The sequence below is a fragment of the Myxine glutinosa genome, chromosome 2 (genome assembly GCF_964187855.1).
Source record: "Myxine glutinosa chromosome 2, kmMyxGlut1.1, whole genome shotgun sequence".
NCBI classification, from domain to species: Eukaryota; Metazoa; Chordata; class Myxini; order Myxiniformes; family Myxinidae; genus Myxine; species Myxine glutinosa.
Genome location: NC_136262.1, coordinates 62,383,157 through 62,407,135, shown reverse-complemented (window position 1 = coordinate 62,407,135; position 23,979 = coordinate 62,383,157). Strand labels below are relative to the sequence as shown.

Sequence of the window (23,979 nt, the reverse complement as noted above, 5' to 3'; positions counted from 1 at the left end):
CCCGGTCGTACGAGGATGTTTCACCTTGTCCTCTCTTCCAACGCCATGACACCGTCAGTGAGAAAGTTTTGTTTTAAACTTTCTTTCACCGACGTCTCTCGTCTTCCCAACTTCGTGTTTACCTCTAACCTATTAATTACAAAAGGGGAAAAATAATTTTTGAGATTTTACTCGTTTTTGAAATACTTATTTTGGAAAAGAAAAAAAAATGAATTCGCACACCTTGTGAACAACCTTCAAAAGCATGTTTACCTATGAGTTGATACCTTTAGTGACTGTTCATGGTAATGTTAATGGTAGGATTACATAATGTATGTCGTACACGGGCAAGGTATCCATCAGTTTGGTGTCTTCATTTTCACGCCAGCAGCATGACGTGTCGGTGCGTCACACGTCACAACGAGCATCGCATTGCGTGTACCAGTTCGAAAGGGCGGATCGACGCAGGGTGATTGACAGCAAGCAGGAAGAGGGCGGAGAGAGCGAGGGAGGAGTAGGCGTGGCTAACGTGGGGGTGGGGCGAGCTCGGCAAACGGCATTTCGTGATTGGACGATATAATTGATTAAACAGTAACACGGCACGGCAGACCGAGTGCGATGGGTGAGTCCTTTAAATGTGTACAGTGGAGATAACACTAATTCGTGCACATATAATAATGTTATAATATTTTTTAAATAATAATGGTCGCTGGAAGCGCGGCCTTGATTTTCTTTTAGACTTTTAAGGGGGAAAAAATCACAGCGTTAAGAGAATGCGTAAGAATAACTTTAATTAACCATTAAATTGTGGGAAACTAGGATCTTCGAAGTAGAAATGAATGAATCGATGAACTGTCAACTGTTTAGCAATGATTACATTTGTGTTCACGTGACGTTTACTGTAAACGAATTTTATAATTTCTCAGAACGATCATCGTCACTTCCCAGGTGGAGGTGTGCGCCAGGTACCAGGTAGATAACGTATCGGCTTGGGAAATGGATTCGGATCGATCGGATTCGAACAAACACAACTCTTACATGATGTCGAGACTCTTCTTCTTTTGCATTTCTTTACACTACATTATACGGGGAAAAAAACAACAGCCCCCCCGTGTGCGAGAAGACGTATGGAGCTGTGTGAATCCGCGTAGTTACCCAATCACGTGTACATGCTCGTGTGCTGCGGATTATCGTGCAGTATGTACGCATCGCCCGCAGACAGCATTTGGAAAACTACCGGACGCGCGTCTTGCACCGCTCCAAGCAGATCGGCTCACTGGGTCGTTAAGACCGAGGTCTCCGAGGGGTATTTTGGTGAGCGCGGCTCCGGCGGAAACGGTACGCGCGGACCCGACCGGGAAGTACGGGTTCGGCCACTTCTCCGGGGCAGAGTGCGATCGCAAACGCGAATCAGTGTTGAGCCCGCTCCGCCATTTTGTCGGGAGAAATAAATAAATATAAGTATGTGTATGAAACCGCACCGCGCGGTACAGTGGCTCATGTGGTTTAACCGCGCCTCGGGAGGCGCCGCCGCTTGCAAATAATTTTCTCGACCGTGAAAAGTGTCCGGGGCCCTTTTGCGGCGCTTTGCGAGCGGCAGTGCGTGTCGTCCGTGCTGGGGAAATAGCGTGAAAAGTGCACGATCGAGCGGTGCTGCGGTCGAGGCGCCGCACTGTACCGAGCTTCGCCCCCTCCCTCCTTCCCACACGGATTCCTCTTTAATGGCTTTCGCTGCTCCCGTGGAAATCGCGAGGGAGCGCCTCGGCGGGGACGACCCGGGATTTTTTCCCCGAGACCCGCGTCCGTGAGGGCGACGTGCATCCCCGAGACCCGCGTGGCGCTCCGAGGGACTTTTTGAAAAGCCGTGCGTGAAAAAAAAAACATAAAAAGGGGGGTGGGGGGGGAAGGGGCTAAAGTGAGTATTGTGCGTACGCGCGTTGGGGAAAAGTCGGGAACGCGCGAGCCCGGAACGTTTCCACTCCTCCGACCGGGATCGCGAACTCACTTGGAGGTTTCAATTTTTTTTCCGGTACTTCCTCCCCTCCCCTCCCTTTTGAATCCCCCTCTCCCCTCCCTTTTGAATCCCCCTACCCCAGTTGCATTATTATGTCGCGACGCTTCCGACTACCTCCATAACCCCCATTCCTTTCTCCGTGAAGGCGATGCGGACATCTCGGCCAGGATCCTCTGCAGGGGCCCTTTCCCCCTCAATAATAATGGGGGTTAAAGCAGGAAAAAGCATCCGATGAAAGATCTCGAGTTTGTTTCGAAATTCCTGGGGGATGGAGACGTGTTAGGTAGTTAGTTCGGTAGTTAGTTCGGTAGTTAGTCGCTTGGTTGAGACTAGGGGCGCGGGGTGGGGGGCTTCCCTGTGTTTGGAATTCCGTTGGCCATTATCAGGATCGAGTTGACGCGTTTCGCTGCCGTGTCCACGCAGACGTGCCGTCGTACACACGGGTCCCCATGTACAGCCCGCGCGTGTCCGCGTGTTTCTAGGGTAAACGGTCCCGGCGGTCGGGAAGCATGGACGCGACGACCTCGCGGCGAGCGAGCTTCGGAGCACAGCGACACAAGTCGGAACAAGGTAGTGGTGGGAGCGGTCGGGATAAGGATCTCTGCTTCGGTGTGCGATCCTCGGTCTCTCCTTTTGTCCTTCGGAAAACTCCCAGGGCGCCTCGGGAGAGCCGTCGGGCCGCTCCACGAGGTCGTGCGAGTACCCGGTCGGCGTGTATCTTAAAATGGCCGTTTGTTGCAAAGAAAATAATGTTTCCCACTACTTGAGCTTCTTACAGTCCGTGCATCGAGGGAGGAATTGTTTTGCCGGCCTTCGGCGGGGCTTCTTCTAATTCCAAGAAGGGGAGGGAAAAGGGGGGTAAACTCGGATGGAGGAATCAAATCCTAACAGGGGGAGCGGCAGCTTTACATGAACGAGGTTTTTTAATTATTTTTTTTTTCGCTTTTGTTACATTTTTTTGCCACTTTCAGAATGACGTCACAATGCGCCCTTGCCCACTGCGGGCGTGCTACGCGCTCCTGAATTGTTCAATCGGAGGGGAGAGCTTTGTTTGATAAATCTGTCGGAGGAAAATCGTTACTTTAAATTGCTTCCAAATGGCAGCGCCCTCTCTCGGTGTCGCTTCCGAATGTCTGCATCGTAGGTAGTTGTTTACCGCAAAGAAGAAGGGGATGAATGGCCAGATTCGCACTTCAGTTAACTTTCATGACGTCACGAATTTCGCTCATGACGTCATGCGGAATCGCACTTTAGTCAACTTTCATGACGTCATGCGCTTTCGATCTCCCTTCATTGAGTGCAAGGCTGTTTGGAGGACTCCTCTTTTTGGGATTCCGACCGCGATTCGGGAATTCTTTTGATTTCCATGAAAAGTTTTTTTTTGTGGCTTGATTCGATCATTTCTCGCCTTGTGTAATGCAGGATCGATTGACGTTGCTCAGGACTCGGGACTGCCTGGACCCTCGGTGGAGCATAAGAAAGAGTGCGATGGAAACTTTGACCTCAACTCGGCCCTCGAGTGGAATAACGGCGTCGCCAGTCTTCCAGGCAGCACACTGAAGGTAAGGGGATGACGGTAGGTGTGTGCGGTGTTTTTGAACAAGCACCAAATGGGAGCATGTCTAATCGGTCCTGAAAGCCGTGTGTATGTGCGTGTGTTTTCGTGCCTCTTTTCTAGTTCCGATTGAATGAATTTGGAACTCTTGAAATGATCAGCGGCGCAGCCGGTGTCCTTATGGATGAAGATGGCAGGTGCCACACTGGTAGGCTTTTACTTTGCATTCTAAAGAAGGTCACTTTTAGTTTTTCAAAACATCACTGTAAGAGTAAATGTAATATTCAGAAGAAGAAAAAGCAAGTCTTCGTCTTCACGCTGTTGAAACCAAAGCGTTCAGAATCATTGGAATCTCCCGCGATGAAGCTAACTCCAAGGGCCTTTCACTCACTCACCGCAGGCAGGTTGGTGGTCTTTCTGTCTTCTACCGACTCCTCTCTGGCCTTGCCCCCCCAGCTCTCTCTGGGCTCTGTCCTCCAAATATTCCTACAGGTCGCACAAGATCTGCCTGCAACCCTCTTATGGTTAAACTGCCAAAATCAAGACTCTCTGCTCACCTTCACTCCTTCATTCCTCTTTTCTCCCACCTCTGGAACAAACTCCCTCACTCTCTTCAATCCCACTCCACCCTCCAGGTCTTTAAAACAGCTGTTCACCACCATCTCTTATCTTCCCCCATCCAAAACCTTGATCTTTTCTACCCCCGCTAATTTCACCCCAAATCCACTTTTTTGAAATACCAACTTCTGTCCTGGAAGTCCTTGATGTCCTTGTGTTTTATACTTCTCCCCACCCCCCCCCCCCCCCCACCTCCCACGCCTCCTCCCCCCAAGCCCCCTCCCTCCCACACATCTCCCTGCTTTCAAATGTTGTGTTTGTGTGCTTCCCCTTCTCTCCCCATCTTGTCTTCCGCTCCCTCTTTTTATATATTTTGTTTGTCTGGTTGATTTGTTTGTGAAATAAATGTTAGCTCTTTCACGAGCCTCGATTCAGTATACAAAAAAGTCATAGGTATTTGGGTCAACCCTGAGGCATTAAGATATGCTACCTCAAAGTGCAGGTTGGATGGACACAAAGAGTCGGTTTCAGAGGTGGGAGCAAAGTGGATCTTTCCAACAAATCCTGCTTCATCAAGCTGGTATCTTCTCTATAACACGTCTTACTTTCAGGTCAGGTCAGTCTTTTGGGACTGGCGCTGGTAATATGTAACCCAGTGCTACCTGTCGCATGGTCGGGTTGTCGGTGACTAAACCGACACCCCTCACTGGCGTTGCAAGTGGGTAGGATGACTGTGACACTCTGCCAGGACTAAAAGGAACACCTGACAAAGGGCGGATGAGCTCCTGGCCATCAGGTACAGAGATTGTGTCATTTTATTTTTCCACCTGACATAGTTACCCCCTCCTGCACAGTGGTCTTGTGAAGGTTTCTTTGTTTCAGAACTATGTGAAGGTTTTGCCAGTTCTTCTTCTTCTTCTTCTTCTTTTCGATGTAGACCTTCACATTTAGTGGCTCAAAGCCTTAGTTTAGGGCAAACGTCAATGAAAAAAAACCTCTAGTTTGCCTTCCATCTGCATAAAAATAAGCAAACATTGGAAGTTCTTTAAGGGACTGTTTCCCATAACCCTCTGCTTCCCCCAATCCCTTCCATACAAACAGCACATTAGTTGACAACCCATCCTCGTTTCCAAATCAGATATATAACCCATCATTTTGCTCTCTTTTAAGGATCTCTCTGCATTCTCAGACAACCTGCTATAGGACTTTGCAGGTGATTGCTGTAAAAATATAAGGAATCCCTGCAATAATGATAAGTAATCAGCAGCAGCTTTTTTGTTCTGCCTTTTCTTCCTCTTGTTATTCTTCTTCTTCTAAATTGAAACAACCACATCATGGAACCTGACCTTGGGTCTAGATAAGTCCGACACCATTACCTTGTTTCCCCTTAAAGACCAATTGGCAAATCCTGTCTTTTTTTCTACAATAAACATCTGGAAAACAACAGCCTTTTCAGTTGTTTGACCTCAACATCATATACAACCTTTGTTTTGGGCAGACGTCTTTATTTTCCCTTTTGTTCTCCATTGTCTGTGGCTAGGGTGCCAGCCCTGGCGTTGGGCTAGCGGCTAGGGTGCCAGCTTGGGATCCTAGGATCCTGGGTTCGAATCCCGGTCGATCACTGAATTAACGCCAGGGGGGTTGACCCAGCCTGCTCATCCCTCCGAGGTCGGCTAATTGAGCACCAGTTCACTGGTAATTCCCTGTTTGTCGTTAAAGGCGACAAACAGGGTTGGCGGCAGGAAGGGCATCCGGCCGTAAAACATTGCTTCAAAAAGGGGACCGAAAAACAACAACAACCCCGGTGCCCGAAAAAGGCCAACCCCCGCTTGTGGGGAAAAAATGGCCTCTAAAGGTGTTTTTTTTTTTTTTTTTCTCCATTGTCTGTAGCTCAAGGAGGAGTTGCTTCATCAAGCTGGTATCTTCTCTATAACAGGTCTCTTACTTTCAGGTCAGTCTTTTGGGACTGCCACTGGTCTACTGGCAGTAGTCTAGTCTACACTACTACTACTACTACTACTACTACTACTACTACTACTACTACTCCTCCTCCTGTCTAGACAACTGGACACTATGAAAAACTTCGTACCTCTATATCTCTGAAACCGCTCTATGGAAAAAATTGATCCAATTACAATGAGTATAGAGCACTGACACCCTGACAAATCAATACAGTTTATAAGATCTGGACTTGGGATCCATAGGATGAGGAGCGAGTGCTCAAAGGTACTACCGAAAGTTAACGTTCCAGGGTGCATTCCAAATGATCATTGTTCTGCCATGTGAAGTGCTACATTGGTAGATCCTCCTCATGTACAAAAATTAATGCACATTGTTACCCTGCGCGCACAAAGTGAAAAGCGGGGGTAAGCATTCGGGTGCGTATGTGTGCCGTGTGCCGTATCTGCATTTTAACAATTCATTTTCTCGGCAACCGTTGGTCCAATTGACACGAAATTTTACCATAGGAGATCCTCCGTCTGTATAAATTTTATAGTTATAATTATGACGTCATAGGTCACGTGGTACTGACACCATCTTGGAAAAACGTTACACCTCTATCTCCCAAAGCTCTTAATGGAAAAAATGGAAACATGACTCATTGTCAAGTACTCCCCATGCGGAATAAGATATGTTGATGATGATGTCATCGGTGCTTTAATTATGATGTCATAATTCGACAAGTACAATGCTTGATCTGATCAGTATGAAAAAAAAAATACTCTGCAACTGTTAGTCCGATTGGCACGAAATTTTCAGAATATGAGCGGCTCCTCCTGTGGAATTTTTAAAATAATAATTATGACGTCATAGGCCACATGGTACAGGCGCTATCTTGGAAAAATCGAAAAAAAAGTTGCACCTCCATATTCTCGAAACAGCTCCATGGGAAAAAATTGAAACATGGCTCATTGTCAAGTACTCCGCTTGGGGAATAAGATATGTTAATGATGATGTCATCGGCACCTTAATTATGACGTCATAATTGGACAAGTACAACGCTTGATTCGATCAGTATGAATTTTTTTCTCTGCAGTTCTTAGTCCGATTGACACAAAATTTTCACCATAGGAGGGCCTCCTCCTGTAGAATATTTTAATTATTATTATGACGTCATAGGTCACGTGGTACAGCCGCCATCTTGGAAAAACTTCACACCTCTATCTCTGAAACCACTCCATGGAAAAAATTGAGGCCTGGCTCATTGTCAACTACTCCCCATGGGGAATAAGATATGTAAATGATGATGTCATCGGTGCCTTCGTTACGACGTCATAATTCGACAAATACAACACTTATCCATCCGATCATTATCTATCTATAATTCCACTAATCTCTGTTTGTACGTTTGTACGTTTGTCTGTGACCGCTGTTTCTCGACAACCACGGGTCCGATATACTTTTAACTTGCCAGGTATATTGCTGGGGACCCGAGGATGTGCCTTTTCAAGGTTTCATATTAATCGGACAATTACTTACCGAGCTATGTCCAAAAAACGATTCAACCAATCAGAGAGCAGCGAACTATCGCGTGTGCCGAACGTGGCGGACACACTCTGCCTCGGATGGCACATTTGAGAGCGTATTCATTTATTCCACGTTTGCAAACTATGTTGGCGTTAAACTATGTTTTAAAACTAATAAAAACGAATTTGCGATTCATTCGCTTTCCTGCGCGTTTGTGCACGCGATGGCGATTTCTTTACCAAACTCCGGAAGCCGTTCGCTTTGGACCAAACCATTTCATGTAAATAGAGGGGGGGATATAATTTTTGATATAGATATAGTACGGGCAATGCCCTAGTTTTTAAAATTTCAGCAACTGTTGGTCTGATGGACATAAAATTGTCACCAGAGGAGCGCCTCCTCGTTTAGAATATTTTAATGATAATCATGACGTCATAGGTCATGTGTTACAGGCGCCATCTTGGAAAAACCTAAAAACGTTGCACCTCTATATCTCCAAAACCGCTCTATGGAAAAAATATGAAACGTGGCTCATTGTAAATAACTCCATATGGGGAATAGGTGTTGTTAACGATGACGTCATTGGTGCCATAATTATGATGTCATAATTCGACAGGGACAACGCTTAGTCTGATCAGTTTGAAATTTATTGATCATGCAACAATTATATTAGAGAATATAAATTTATGATGGCATCGGTCACGTGGTCTGGCAGCCATATTGGATAAAAAAAAAAAGAAACGTTCAAAAACAGAAGAGTTGGCTCACACCAAGTTGACTGCGCAGGGAAAGTATTGTCGCGTAACCGTGATTAACACCACAGTTACGGATGACCGATTTGCGAGACTTTAACTCCCGAGGCGAACACTCAATGGCGGACTCACGTTCAACACCAACGCGCGAAATGGCGGGACGCAGCGAAGGCTCCGCAGCCTTATCTATTAAAATGAAACACCCAGGAAACTGCGTTCAAATATGTACAGAAAATAATATAAGGATTTATTATTAAAAGTAAAGCCAGTGAAAAAGCACGCGCCGGTAATACTAATAACTAAATCGGGACGTCCCCACACGACTGATATCAGACACAAAACGAGGGAGATTAATACGAAAATAACAAGTCACGTCGTGTGCAGTGTACGCGGATCCGGGCTTATCTGTCTTTGTCGTCTTTGTGGCTGCCGTCCAACACCGCTCCTTTCGGCCCGATCGCACACCTCGCTCCAAGTTCCACGGCCCTCTGCCTCCGCCTCCAAGCGCCACCAGGCCTCGTCGGTCCAACGCAGGGCTGCACGAAGCAACCAAAAACCAAGTGCCAAGTGCCAACTGCTGAGTGCCGAGTGCCAACTGCCAACTGCAACGAGCTGTGGTCACGAACTGTAGAAAATGGCACGAACCGTCAACTGCCACGAGCTCTCACTTCTCTCAACTGCCACTCCGGTACCGAACTGGGACGCTCTACCCAACTGCCCAACGAACTGGGACGACTCGAGATCAGATCGCAACTCAACTCAACTGGCGAACTCAGAGAGACTCAACTGGCGAAAATGGCGTCCGACCGTCGCATATATCTCTCCCCGATGACGTCACATTCGCGCACTCCTCAGCCAATCATATGGTCCCAACTCGCCGGTCACGCCCTCTACGGCATGCGACTCCTAACATCTCCCTCGTTACGCGACCCTGCGGTCCTGGCATAACACGTGCCGGCCCGGTTTGTAGGCCTTTGGAGGTGTACACGGTGGCGGCCAGCCGTGGCGGTGTTTTTGGCCTGGTTTCCTGTCAATTTAATACGAAGTCCTTGTCAGGGAAAGGGGATTATTTAATGTTGCGCTAAGGACCTAACTAATGTTTATGTGGTTTGCAGTGCCATAAAGGACAAAGGTTTGATTACTAGGTGAGACTCACAGGGCGTTACCATTAATCCCTCACTATTTAACACTCGAATCTCCAGGTAGATTCACACTCATACATCTTACCCCGACAAACGCCTGAACATCAATAACTTATTACATGTAGAGTCCCTGTCACGACAGCCGAGTACCTACCTATTCAGATCTACCTAGCTCTAGATGTTGCATTACCAAATTCATAACACAGCCCCCCCCCTGGAACCGTAGCTCCTGCAAGGTTCACCGCAGGGCTACCATTCCAGCCTTAACACTTACTGTCACACACTTAATTAACCTACGAAATAAATCAGGAAGGGCTGTGGGAAGTGAGTCGGACTACCTACCTACACTTCCTTAACATGCTGAACCCCTTAACCATCATGCAAGTATGTACATCTTCTTCCTTGTTCCTGTGGAGGGGGGAACAAACAACACACCAAAACTCCTACCTTATCCACAAACTTAACCATCTTACCAAAAACTCAAAACTCTAACCTTTGTACATACCCCGGTCTACAGACCGCGTCCCCCGGTGGATGCCACAAGACTCAACCTTACCTGCGGGGCCATCCCCAATGCATCCCACTAAATTTCCACGGGCCCCGTCCAGATGTTACAGGTGAGTGACACGGCTCGGTGGATTTCGCCCACATTCATGCAACACAGACCCCTTAACCACTCATTCTCATTCCATAGGTCATCAAGGCATTGCAAAAATCAACAAAGCACTTATTCCCAGTACACCCCCTGCAGGACCATGGCATTGATGTCATTCACGTGTGTGTGCATTCCTCAACTAGGCAGCGGGGAGGTACCGCACAAAAGATGGTGGGGGCGCATCAGGCTGTGGTGCCCGCAGTCCCAAAAACAAGTCAACCGACTTACAAATTCATTGCCCCCCCCCCTTTACCTCTTGGCCCCATGACAGCCCAACAGCCCCTTTCCGCCGTTACCTCGCCGGTGAGGGTCTCCACACACACCAGGCTCCTTTGCCTCCTGCTTTCACGCAGCAACACGGGTCACCGGGGGACTTCCTCACCCCGCGGCGCCCAACCAGACCCTCCACCGACGAGCTCCAATTTCCAGTTACCACCGGCTGCCAGGGGTAATTGCCGCAGAGGGGGGCCCGCAGGCATCGCTCCTCAGAGCTTGCTCTGTACCTGCGGACACACACACCTTCCCCACCCACAAGACCCCAAAACACACTTCCTCCCCCACTGCCATTCAATTCTCCACACAACTCAGCACAATTCAGTACAATTCCATAGATGGTGTAAAAGGTGTTACAAGGCTTGCCATGGCCTGCTACATGTGAAATTCCCCCAGTTCACATTTAAACCATCACATCTTCCCAAAAGCACATTTCCAAAAGCACAATTATCACCCCTCATTATCTCCAATAATCATCACACACTCTCCAGGTTCCACTCTCACGACCACATCAAAACACATAACCACAATACAAAAACATACGCCACCCACAAGACACTGTGGCTCCCATTCCATCCCCTCACCGGCCATGTCATCACTCACACCCGCCTCCCAACTCCAATTTACATGTCCCCAATTTCCAAAGCAAATCCTGAAGCCTGGGACAGTACTCCTCAAAGCACTCACCTTAAGTGCAGGTAGTTGCAGGTTGGTCAGGTTCAAGAGTGCCATCCACCCATACAATTCCCAAAATTTCACATTGGGCCTACCAAATCCTTCCAAATTTCTCTTTTGTCCCCACTACACTGGCAGGTATGTGGATCCGCATCCAACGGTGATCATCACTACACAACTACCTGTGGCCACGACAGCTCTGCACCTCTACCGTGCAAGGGTCACCGGGACAAGGTGAGCAGTCAAAACGCCAACATGGCCCATGAGTGTCCATAAGGGCGCGACCCACCATCCATCCTTCGGCCCCCCTGCGAGGAACACAGCTGCAGCAGCCCCAGCTGGCCAATGTGGTGAGCACTTGCTGCCACAACACACACTACCGCACACACAACCTCGGCCCTGGGGGGCACGGTCGCAGTGCGTGGCATCCCTACAGCCACGTCCCCTGCACCTCCCCATCATCCCCCAGTCCGACTACAGAACTGCAGCCCCCCCAGTGCTCACCCACACTTGACCACACCAAGGTCCAGTCAACAGCCATGCTCCACCAGGAGACCCACCCAGAAGACATGGTCCACACACCTCGGACACGCACAGCACCACGTTGACCCTCAGGCTACACAACTACATCCCCATCATCCCGCGTCCCAAATATCAGCACAGTTGCCCCCGCAACCAGTTGAAAGCTGTGTCTTGCTACCCTATTAATTTCATCACAGCCTCCAACACTTTGGTCTACACACCTGGATCAATAATGGCGTCACTGTACAGTGTCCACCATGGCATTTCAAAATCCACCCTTAAATTTCCATCTAACCCACAGATTACCCATGCCAACCATTTGTCACATTTCACTCACCTCACCAAAGAAGGATGCTTTGCCATACACATGCCAGCCGAGCCTGGCCCATATGCTCGGCTCGTTACACATCTCCCGATTCACATCCCCATGGCTCTCTTCCCAACCCGAGAGTCCATAAATCATAACGGAGCATCTGTGGAAGGTCACTCACACCATCACGTTCCACAGATGCCCCAATGGTTGTCCGGCAGGCTATCTCCATCCCTGTCCATTCGGTTTGACCCGCGTCCATCGACCAACACGGCATGGCAGGTCATCACATGCCAGTTGTCCCAAAGTCCCTGGAGGAGAATGCCAGGCCGCATGCCCGGGTGGTCACCACATCAGTCCCAAGTTGGCCATCCACAGTGCCACCACCAAAGCGCGACCCACAACACCTCCCCCTAGTGGTCCTCAATAAATGCCAACCCAGGCTTGAGAAACCACCTCGGACCCCTCTGGAGGTCTTAACCCCCACCAGGGTCCGGTGACCCTGCCGGCCCGAGCCACCAGCTCGGACGGCGCCCCGACGGACAAGGGACGCCACACTCCACCAGACCCCCCGTGGGACCCAGGTCGTACCTCGACACCCAAGGCTGGACCCCACGTCCAAATCTCGCCATCACAGCCCCCCAGCTGGCCGGCATACCCAAATTTTGAAAGGGGCAACTTTTGCCCGAGGCCATCACCCATGACCTCTCCATGTCCAAATCCCGCAGCCCGGGGACCAATCCCCACCATGGCTGCTCCAAATCAAGTTCCCATTGTAATTTTATTTTAAATTTTATTTTACAAATTTTCATTCCCATTGCCAACCCGCAGCTGCAGGGAACAACCTCTACCACCGGTTGTTCTGCCCCTCCCTGCAGTTGATCCAAATTCCCTACAGGGACCAAATCTCCAGAAGCTCTATCTCCCGATCCTCCAAGATCCAAATCCAGCCCGGAGCCAACACACTCCCCCAACTGGTTGTCCAATTTTGGAGCCTCGGTTTCCAAATAGCAGTGTACAGTGAGCGTCCCCTCGGTCATTCCAACCACCCCCTCGGACCAACTCACCTCTTCCCCCAGACTCCTTTGGGCCTGAACAAGCTCTACCTCCATGGGACTGTCACAGGTCTCCAGCCGCTGGATCAAATCATCCTCATCATTACAAATCATTCCTGGCCCCGCCAGGCTTTGATCAATATCCCCAATAAATACCTGGTCCGGCTCCATTGCATGGACCCCCAAAAACTCTACCCCCTCTTGCTCCGCACCACCGCCCTGGTGCTGCACAATTCCAAATTCATCCCCCGGTTGGGGTGTTGTGACATCCACACGGTCCCGATAAACAACCAGGCCTCCATTTGCTTTATCAATTCGAGCATTTGTGGCACCAATCTGACCCTCCAACTTTTCCCCCATTTGGACAGCCTGCGTCACGCCCTCCTCTATTTTTGACATTAATTCTTCCCGTTTCAATTCAATTTCCACCCCTATGGCTTTTTCCATCTCCCCCATTTGAGTTTCTACTTTACCCTCAAATTTCCCCAGTCTGTCCGTAATTTGGTTTTGCACTCTCCCTTCTATGCCATCAATTCGTTCCCCCAGCTGCTGTGCCATTTCCCCAATTTTTCCTTCCAATTGTTCATTCCTTTCCTTTATTTCATTCCCTTGTTCATTCATTTGTTCATTCATCACCTCCATTTTTCCCTCCAATCCATCGATTTTGCTGACCATCCCTTTGATTTGTTCTTTCAATCCCTCCTTTAATCCTTCAATTTTATCACTCTGGGCATTCAGTTCCCCTTTTACCCCATCAATTTTATTTCCCAACCCATCAATTTTTCGAAGCAATTGACCCAACATCTGGTCGGTTGTCGGGGCCGTTCCTACTGCTCCCGACTCCCCGGTGGGGGAGGGGGATAAGTTGGTGCTCGGGACGAGGGAGGTTCCAAGGCTCACCTCTGCATCTAATTCCCCTATTTCCGGCTCACTCCCGACGCTGACGGAGGCCTCGCTGCGTACTTCCATCTCATCAATTTCCGACATCCGCTTTCCGGAAGATTGTTTCCCGCGCGCGTATTTATTTTAATACCAAAAACACAATTTAAATTTGACGAAGACGCGATATCGCGCTCCGTATGCCCAATTGATTATTAATTTCTCCGCCTCGCCTATACAAATTTTGCGTTCGAACGTCGGGCGCAATGTACGCCCGACCGTGTCGATGTCTCCCCGCGGACAAAAAAATTTGTCCGACCGTGTCGATGTCTCGCCGCGGACAAAAAAATTTGTCCGACGGGTTCAAATCCTACACTCCTGACACCACTTGTCGCGTAACCGTGATTAACACCACAGTTACGGATGACCGATTTGCGAGACTTTAACTCCCGAGGCGAACACTCAATGGCGGACTCACGTTCAACACCAACGCGCGAAATGGCGGGACGCAGCGAAGGCTCCGCAGCCTTATCTATTAAAATGAAACACCCAGGAAACTGCGTTCAAATATGTACAGAAAATAATATAAGGATTTATTATTAAAAGTAAAGCCAGTGAAAAAGCACGCGCCGGTAATACTAATAACTAAATCGGGACGTCCCCACACGACTGATATCAGACACAAAACGAGGGAGATTAATACGAAAATAACAAGTCACGTCGTGTGCAGTGTACGCGGATCCGGGCTTATCTGTCTTTGTCGTCTTTGTGGCTGCCGTCCAACACCGCTCCTTTCGGCCCGATCGCACACCTCGCTCCAAGTTCCACGGCCCTCTGCCTCCGCCTCCAAGCGCCACCAGGCCTCGTCGGTCCAACGCAGGGCTGCACGAAGCAACCAAAAACCAAGTGCCAAGTGCCAACTGCTGAGTGCCGAGTGCCAACTGCCAACTGCAACGAGCTGTGGTCACGAACTGTAGAAAATGGCACGAACCGTCAACTGCCACGAGCTCTCACTTCTCTCAACTGCCACTCCGGTACCGAACTGGGACGCTCTACCCAACTGCCCAACGAACTGGGACGACTCGAGATCAGATCGCAACTCAACTCAACTGGCGAACTCAGAGAGACTCAACTGGCGAAAATGGCGTCCGACCGTCGCATATATCTCTCCCCGATGACGTCACATTCGCGCACTCCTCAGCCAATCATATGGTCCCAACTCGCCGGTCACGCCCTCTACGGCATGCGACTCCTAACATCTCCCTCGTTACGCGACCCTGCGGTCCTGGCATAACACGTGCCGGCCCGGTTTGTAGGCCTTTGGAGGTGTACACGGTGGCGGCCAGCCGTGGCGGTGTTTTTGGCCTGGTTTCCTGTCAATTTAATACGAAGTCCTTGTCAGGGAAAGGGGATTATTTAATGTTGCGCTAAGGACCTAACTAATGTTTATGTGGTTTGCAGTGCCATAAAGGACAAAGGTTTGATTACTAGGTGAGACTCACAGGGCGTTACCATTAATCCCTCACTATTTAACACTCGAATCTCCAGGTAGATTCACACTCATACATCTTACCCCGACAAACGCCTGAACATCAATAACTTATTACATGTAGAGTCCCTGTCACGACAGCCGAGTACCTACCTATTCAGATCTACCTAGCTCTAGATGTTGCATTACCAAATTCATAACAGTATTCTATGAGCACCATCTTGTTTACCTTTGTGTTCTGAAACCCTGTGTCTCGCTGAGCACCCTTGGACTTGGTGGAGGCTAAGGTTCTGTGGGCATCATTGATATATCAAAATGGAATAATTAGAGAAAGGATGCCTGCATCTTTGCCAACACAGATCACAATTTTTTTTCCTGCCAACGTTAGTCCGATTTAGCATCCTCAACAATTTCTACCATCCACCCTTGATTCCATAGTTACTTTTTTCAAGTATTTTGTAAAGTTCCACCATTTTGCCATTCTGTAGAGAGCAAACTCTCTCCCATAGCATCTTGATGATTGAGGTTGATGATGCCTTGACCTTTATATTCCATCACTTCCAAAGGTAAAATGGACGGGATGCAGGAAAGAGAAATACTTAATTGTAAAGTTCCACCATAAAAACAATCTGATATGCTGTTAAAAGCTTTAATTAAAAGACTTTGGCTGGAATACTCATACACAACTTTTGAAATGACGTATGGATGCTAAACTAGGCCTTTTGTGCATGTGCTGTGTATGTGTTTACACTGACTCAGTTCTGCTCGTCTGGGCACTTTTTCCTGCCTTTACTAGCATGAAATCTGTGTTTCAAATCATCATTTGAACAATTTTCAGCATTTCGACAGAATAGTGGCAATTTCAAAATGGTTAACCATGATTGTTGTGTTCCTGAATGCAAATCGGACTCATGAGAAATATCAGTGGAAGAGAAGAGTTGGGTTCTTATCATTTCCTGTTGATACAATTGGTTAACAGCGGCGGTTTATATGATAACAAACATTCACACACACACACACACACACACACACACACACACACACACACACACACACACACGTCCTGGCATTTGGTCATTTTCTTGATTTCTGTACACACACACACACACACACACACACACACACACACACACACACACACACACACACACACACGTACTCTTCTCCTTTCACCAATATATGCAAAATTTTAGTATAATTTATATTGTTGCCCTGGAACCAAAAAGTATATATACATATATATTGTCATGTGACTGCTCTCAGTTAACACCAGGAGAGTCATGGAAGGCAATCGAGCGTTACTCCTGTGCATTCAGTTCAAACAGCGGATTTTATATATGCGGGGGAAGAAAGGGGAGGGGAAGATGAAGGGTCTTGCATGTTGTCTGCCCGCAAACTGCAAAACCGTGTCTTCCCGTGTCCCGAACCTGCAAAAAATAAACTCTAACAAAACGGTTTATTAATTTAATAAACAGGTTTATTTAATAAACAGGTTTATTAAAAGAAATGCCGATAACAAGAAAACGCGACGGTAAAACTAAATTCCTAAACGGGATCCTCCACACCAGACTTAAACCCAGACAAAGGGATGGAGGAACTGGAAAATATATATGTGGGGTTATCGTGCACTTTGCTCTGATCAGCTCGTGGGGCTTCGTCAGTCTGCAAACAGCCTCGGAGGTCTGTGTGCGCGAACACGCCTTGGCGCGAAGTCCGTGCGCGGAACCAGGCCTCAAGCGCGCAGGCCTGAGTGTTTGTCCATGCATCGTTTCTGCCTGGCAAAACTGCAGCTCTCCGTCCACAACTCGGCCTCCTCACAATCCCCACCAAGGTCTCGGCCCACGACCGCCCACACCGATGTCCAGAACGTGACGACAAGGGGGGAGAATCATCAGTGCTCAACCGTCTCTTTCCACATCCAGCATGAGAAGCACGAGAAGACACAAGAGAAGAGGAAGAATCCTGGCCGGAAGTGGTTTTTACGTACCACCTCCGACATCATTGGCGCTCCTCTTCCAACCAGCGAGTTGCTTCTTGCTCCGGCCTTACTGTTGGTCAACTCCCGCCCAATCACTGCCCTTCTGGGCGTGGCTCACGGCCTGCCTGACCTTTGTGGTGATGTAGCCGGTGGTATCCCCTCAGCAGTGCTCAGAACTGGCTTCCGGTTGGTTTTATTATTATTATTTAATGTGCTTTAATTGCCATTCTCACTAGTGTCTATTGCGGTGCCATAAGGGACAAAGGATCAATCACATAGGGAACAACGAACAGGGAAGTAGTTAACATAATCTCTATAACTTGTTAACATGCCCCACTCCTCGTAATGGGGACAAATATACAACTTCATCCGACATTCGGACTAAACAGGTGCTCTACTTATTACATGGTGGTGGTTCTTCTTCACGACAGTCAGAGCATGTTACCTACACAAATCTACCTGACTCTACATATCACTACCCCACCGACATAACAATATATATACAGTATATATATATATACATATATAAAATGGCGCTCACAGCACACACAACTCCCACTCCCATTTTCCCATCCACCCCTCCCCCATCTTCCGAAACATGATAAACGGTGACATTTTAACCTTACCCTGTGCATTCACAAGCCCCAGATATGACCTTCCCTCAGTGTTGAGAAGCACATACACTACTCACAATAAGTTAGGGATATTGGCAGGTTCTTCGGTGTGGTTGATTTTGTGTATTAATTATGTTGAAAAAAGTTGTTGGTCCTAATTCTATGGTTATTAATGAGTGTGAAAAAACACAGCATTCTTGATTTCAATACCATAACCCTAACCCCTATAAAAAAAAAAATCTCACTCCCACAATATCCTTAACTTATTGTGCATCGTGTTTATAATAATAATAATTTGGGATACATCCTGTGGGTGCTGGTTGTATCATTGCTGAGAGCACGACTGTGCTGCTGATGCCACTGATGCCCCTCGTTTCCAGTAAGCTGATATTCATTTTGCCGACCTTGGAAGGATGACAGGTTGACTCAACCCACCTGGTGTTAATAAACGGCATGACGGGTGCTCAAACTCAAGACCCTAATATTTTAAGCCAGCCACCTTAACAGTTAAACCTACATCTGGCTTGTTATTGTCATGAAGCACAAAGTTTGGTGAGAACATGTCCGTCTTCAAGCCTTCGGCCTTTCATGGGCCCATATCGCCAGGAGTTTTAGCCTGTACGGGCTGCAAAATATAAACATTTTGAACGAGTTGATGAGGAAGTTCTCCAAATATTTAGTTGTGCAGAGGCATACCCCTTTCTCGCAGGGATGTTTCCTAGTATTTTCGGCTTCTCTGAAAGCTTTGTGAGCCGTTTCATGCTACACTCCTTATTGGCTCGCATGATCCACATCCAGGCCTCCCCAATGGACCTCGTTACCAGGGTTTTTGCACATGCGTGCCGAGCAATCTTGGGCAGATTACGTCATTTCGAAAGTCGTGTATTGGAAACTGATTTTGGAAGCCAGGAACATTTAGTCTTCCCAAGAACGGGGAAGTACTGGTCACATCTACTGGTGAGGTGCAGGATTACATAGTCGATGATAAGAGAATGACCAAAGTACTTCTTCCTAATATGGGAGACCATGGAAAGATATGTGAGACAGGTGTGTGAAGAATGCTGTGGATGCCATCGGTGAGCATAATAAACAGCACTGGATGCCCTGCTATGAAAAGCACTGCAATATATCAACTCAAAGTTGCTTCGAGTATATGTTGACCACCATGGTAAACGAGGTGTGGCTGACATTTTCATTGATTGCCCATCATCAGAGCACAAAATTTTTTTAAAGATCAGTTTTATATATCCATTAATGAGATGTTGAGTTGGCTTTTCAAAGTTTTTCTCTGTCAATGGGCCGACACTGAAAACATCAGCCTCGCCTCGTTTCCCACCATGATCAACATGCTTTAACCAGCCTTTATTTGATAAAATCCATTGTTTATCTCGTCCACCGGTGCAGACTAACACTGGCCTTCAGAGACTAGTATTCCAGAGTGTAAAAGCACTACACCTAGTAGAGACTAGTATTTCATTTGAAAGATTGTCCAAGCTTGAAATTCAGAGGTGATTTCTGAATTCCAAGATGAGCGAATATTGATCTATTGTATTTGTAGGATGTAGATTAATTAGTTAGGTGTGAAAGTTAACGTCTATTCCATCGAGCATTTTAACTGCCAAAAGGCTAAACTTTTAAAAGTCAATACTTTTGGTGATTTGCGCCGATCGTAACATGTATGATCGTAATGCCGATCTGCTGGACAATCTGAAAAGATATTGTCATTAGTACTCATTAATGTTTCATAGCAGGCTCGACAACAAGCAACTGGATCGAGCAGACCTCAGTCAACAGTGCACCTTGATAGGCAATTTGAATAAAAGATGAGGGCGAAGTTGGTGCCCACGTGTTTAATCTGGGGCAAAACGTGAGCATCCTTTAACTATATCTACTTAAGTATCATTGGCATTTCCACCACAAGAGATACGTATTTTAATACTCTTTGTCGCTGTTGACAAGACCCTGGCTTTCTTCTTATTCACAAGCTGCATTTGAAACATGTTCATTTACTCAGGAGGGATCATCTGTGAAAAGCCCAGATGCCATTTAAGGATAAATGTATGTGTGTCGCACCACTTTTGGGGTGCAACTTTACAGAATATCAATCGGGCCATGCTGAAACTTTTCAAGACCAATGCCATATTTTGTATCATTTGAGCACTTCAGGGAAGAAAATAACATAGACCAGAGAAATTAGACCTCTGGGTCTGTAACAATCAAATTTCAGAATTGAAATTTCACTGATAAAATATGGCTTGTTTCTCATACAGGTTTTACCACTATTAATATATTTTAAGTCTTCTTCCTCTTCTTCTTCATCTTCTTCTTTTTCGTCTTTTTCTTCTCTTCTTCTCCTCCTCCTTCCCTTTATAAGGGGTGAGGTCCAATGGTACCGAGCCTCCGCCCTACCTTAACCACGATACTCCTGAACTCCCCTCTGTCCTCAGTCAAATCTCTCCACTCTCCAATCACCCCCATCTTACTGATATCACTTTTCACACAATCCTTCCATCTCAACCATGGTCTACCTCTTTTCTATCTACCTTCCCTCAACATATCTGCCCTCTTTGCCATTATATATTCCCCCATCTGCACCAAGTGTCCAGCCCATCTCAGCCGGCATTTCACCAATCTCCCAGTCAAGCTCATCTGCAAACCAATCTCCTCTCTCAGTTCATTCATCCTCCTTCTATTCACCGTATTCACTCGTGCAATCCTCCTGACCCAGTAGTTCTCACAAACCTGCAACCTTTGTTGTTTTCCTGTCAGTGCCGCCATCTGCAAACTGTAAAGGTATGTCAGCGTTAATTTACTTCATGTTAAATATTTATTTTCTACTGTTTGTTTTCTCTGCCAAGGAACTGCCTTCCAGAGGCTGTTCAATCACACTCTTCCCTCCAGGGCTCCAAGGAAGTGGTGCACCACCATTTAGTGGGGGAGGGTCGGGAAAGGGAGTAAACCAACTCCATAGAAACATCAAATGTGTCACTTTCTCTCCTTCCCTCTCTCTCTCTCCCTCTCTTATGCATTGAGGAATCTTAATTTATTTTGTTTTAATAGTGTAACTTGTGAGAGCAGAAAATATTAAGTTACAATGCACGAGAGCATCCTCTGTTGTTCCAAGTCATTCCTTGAAAAATCTGAACTAGTCACAGCCCTACGATCCCTTTATAACGGCCTAACCCGATGGAGTACTGCTCTCCCCTATGAGCTGGGGCCCCAGACTCATTTCTCTCTTTCTCTCCGATTCTGTGCAATGTTGAGCTCTCAATATTATTGGAATCTCCTGCAATGAGGCTTAGCTTTCACATCTAAGACAGGTCGGTGACCTTTTTGGTTTTTCCACCTCCTCTGATCTTGCTACCTCTGCTCTTTCAGCTCTCCAAACCTCCCCACCTCCTTCAGAATATACCCATTCTTCCAGTAACCCATCCTGGTTTAAAATTCCAGACATGATGCACACCACTCATTTTGTTCTTCCTTTTGCCCAATTGTGGGACTGCCTTTCCCACACTATTCGGTCGTATTCTTCCCTCCAAAGCTTCAAGTAAGCGATGCAACACCATCTCATTTCATCCCTCATCCCGACCCGTGATCTTTTCTACCTTTGTTAATCCAATCAAACTCGACCTTCTTGGTTACTCTCTCCTCCTTTCCTGTACATTCATTTCCTTACTTGATGTGTCCAATTGTTGTCCCACTACCCCCAGTGTCCAATTGTGGCCCCACTACCCCCACTAACAGTACATTGCCTTTCTACCCTTTGCTCCCGCTCTCTCACATGAGCCTAGCTTTTGTATACAAAAAAAGTTTACTTATGTTTGCAAGTAAAAGACAGTTGGTACAATACCTCCTTGATCGAGTTTGAATATTGTCTCCAGCATACCAAATACTGGCTTGAGTTTTATTTTATTTTTTGTTCAACCTACAGCATCTTTTTGTTGCAGCAGAGAGTAATGGTGGCCGAGATGCTGGCATGGGTGAACCGAGCAGTGGAGTTGGGGGAATTGCAGCAATGGCTACTGGGCGAAAAAATTCTACCTGTGACCCCATCGCATTGCCCGCCTTGGATGAAGTGTGCTGTTGCGAGCAATGCGGCCGCTATGGAACTGCTGACGATTTCTGCAACGGAAAGCGTTTCTGCAGTGAGACATGTTCTCAGAATTCCTTTGACAGGTGAATCAAAGAATATGCGAGCAGTTATTGCCCTCTCTTTTCCTACACGTTCGTTTGTAGAGCAAAAAAGGGTGGAAGGATATGTCGATAGTGTATGGATGGAAGTTCATATGTTGGTGAGGGGAGGAAATATGACTTCCGGCTTCCGGTCTTGCCGGCGAGGTTTTCGTTTATTCGCAGCTGTCCACACTCTCCATTGAAATCGAAGTTAAGTAATTGTTCCCATTTGTATTTTCGTTATAACTGTATTTATTTTATGGTGTTGTACGTATCGTGTGTCCCGAGGAAGATTTTCGGTGCAAATCTTTCGTACCTGTATAGAAAATCGTGTTAAATCGTGCCGTGTCTTTTGAGGCCTTGTACAGTGTACAACCTTGAGGCTTCGTTTTCCTCTCAGCGGTCCGTCTTTTGTGCTCCAATAACTTTCGTTCTCTGCTTTTCCCAGTCTTTTCACCCCATAGCCTACTTCCATGTTTAAAATCAACTAAAAAAACAAAAAACAAATACATTTCCTTCTCTGTTCTTATTCTTTGTTCTCATTCGTTTATTCGTTCTTATTCGTTCGTTCGTTCTTCGAACGACGTTCACTGTTATGCCTGTAATAACAGTTATTACTGTTCACTGTTAACGTTTACTGTTATTAACCTTATAATGTTTACACTTTCCCCTTAAGTTCTATATTCCGTCATATATTATAACACCTTTTTCTTCTTCTTCTTTAAAAGGCTGCTTTCGACTTGCTCACCAAATCTATCCATCCCAAAAAAAAATTCCATCTCTTATAGTGCCTTTTTTCTACATTCCCTAAACTCTCCTGCACTCCATCCTCCCTCCAGCGTCCTAAAACGTATTTTTGACTCGAAGAGTCGAAGGTCACAAGAAACTCATTTTGCAATAAATGTTCGTTTCCCATTAATCGTGCACTTTCTAAAATCCAATCTCACCCCTCCCCTCCAAATCTTCCCCATAACCCCTCCCCTCCAAATCTTCCCCCTTGCCACTCCCCTCCTAATCCTCCCCATCACCCATCCCTTTCAAATCTCCCCCCTTTCCCCTTCTCTCCTAAACTCCCCCCACACCCCTCCCCTCCAAGCCTCCCCCTCACCCTCCCCTCCTTGACTCCCCTCCAAATCTCCCCCATATCCCATCCCTTTCAAATCCCTCCCCTTGTCCCTTCCCTCCTAAACTCCCCCCCCCCTCGCCCCTCCCCTTCAAATCTCCCCACCCTCATTTCTTCTCAATTTCCCCCCTCTCGCTCCCCCTCCTCAAAGCGTCCTCCCCACTTCTTCCCTCTTCCAACTCTCACCTCCATCTCCCCCAACCTTCTGCCTCGCTCTTCCCCCTCCTCAAATAACACCTCATTGTGCCTCACCCAATCACCATCAAACCTTTTGTCCGCCCCATCCTTCCCTTTCTCCGAGCTATTCTGAAATCTCTGACACACCTTCAACAGCTCTCCCTACCTCTTCCACCTCTTCCACATCTTACCCTACCCCTCCTCCCCCCTGTTCTGTATCCGATGCTCCCCCTTCCTCTTCATTAACGGAATGGACCTCAAACATCCGGGGCCTTCGTTCAAACTCAACTGATCTCTCCATACAGGTTGCTTCTGTCAAACCAGACGTGATCTGCTTAACAGAAACTTTCCTCCTTCATGATGTCTCTGATTCCTTAGTATCTCTCCCGGGTTACTCCCTCCTCCGGTATGATGGACCTGAGCCTCGTCCTGGAGGTGGGGTTGCCATCTTTATCAAAAACTCTCTTCCTCACTCGCCCTGCACTGCACTCTCTCCACCTCACCCTCAGGAATACCTCTGGCTACGGCTTCCCCTTCGCTCCCACCTCTTGTTCATATGTGTGTTGTACCGTCCACCAAACAGTGATG

General features: G+C 47.3%; 1 protein-coding gene across 19 annotated transcripts in view; it reads left to right on the top strand.

The window, feature by feature from the left end:
- Nucleotides 1–548: 548 nt before the first annotated feature.
- The window catches only part of L3MBTL3 (L3MBTL histone methyl-lysine binding protein 3), a 207,592-nt gene continuing 184,161 nt past the window's right edge, over nt 549–23,979 (top strand). Inside the window, exons 1-5 of one of the 19 annotated variants that reach the window (XM_068108061.2) lie at nt 1,467–1,843; nt 2,476–2,563; nt 3,416–3,555; nt 3,672–3,756; nt 21,866–22,094. In XM_068108061.2, coding sequence (XP_067964162.2) covers nt 2,503–2,563; nt 3,416–3,555; nt 3,672–3,756; nt 21,866–22,094 — 515 coding nt within the window. In that variant the 5' untranslated portion in view covers nt 1,467–1,843; nt 2,476–2,502. Of the gene's footprint in view, nt 602–905; nt 952–1,195; nt 1,294–1,466; nt 1,844–1,918; nt 2,009–2,031; nt 2,564–3,415; nt 3,556–3,629; nt 3,757–19,737; nt 19,786–21,849; nt 22,095–23,979 lie in introns of those variants that run through there. The other 18 variants (XM_078773364.1, XM_078773371.1, XM_078773368.1 and 15 more) reach the window with 18 other exon arrangements.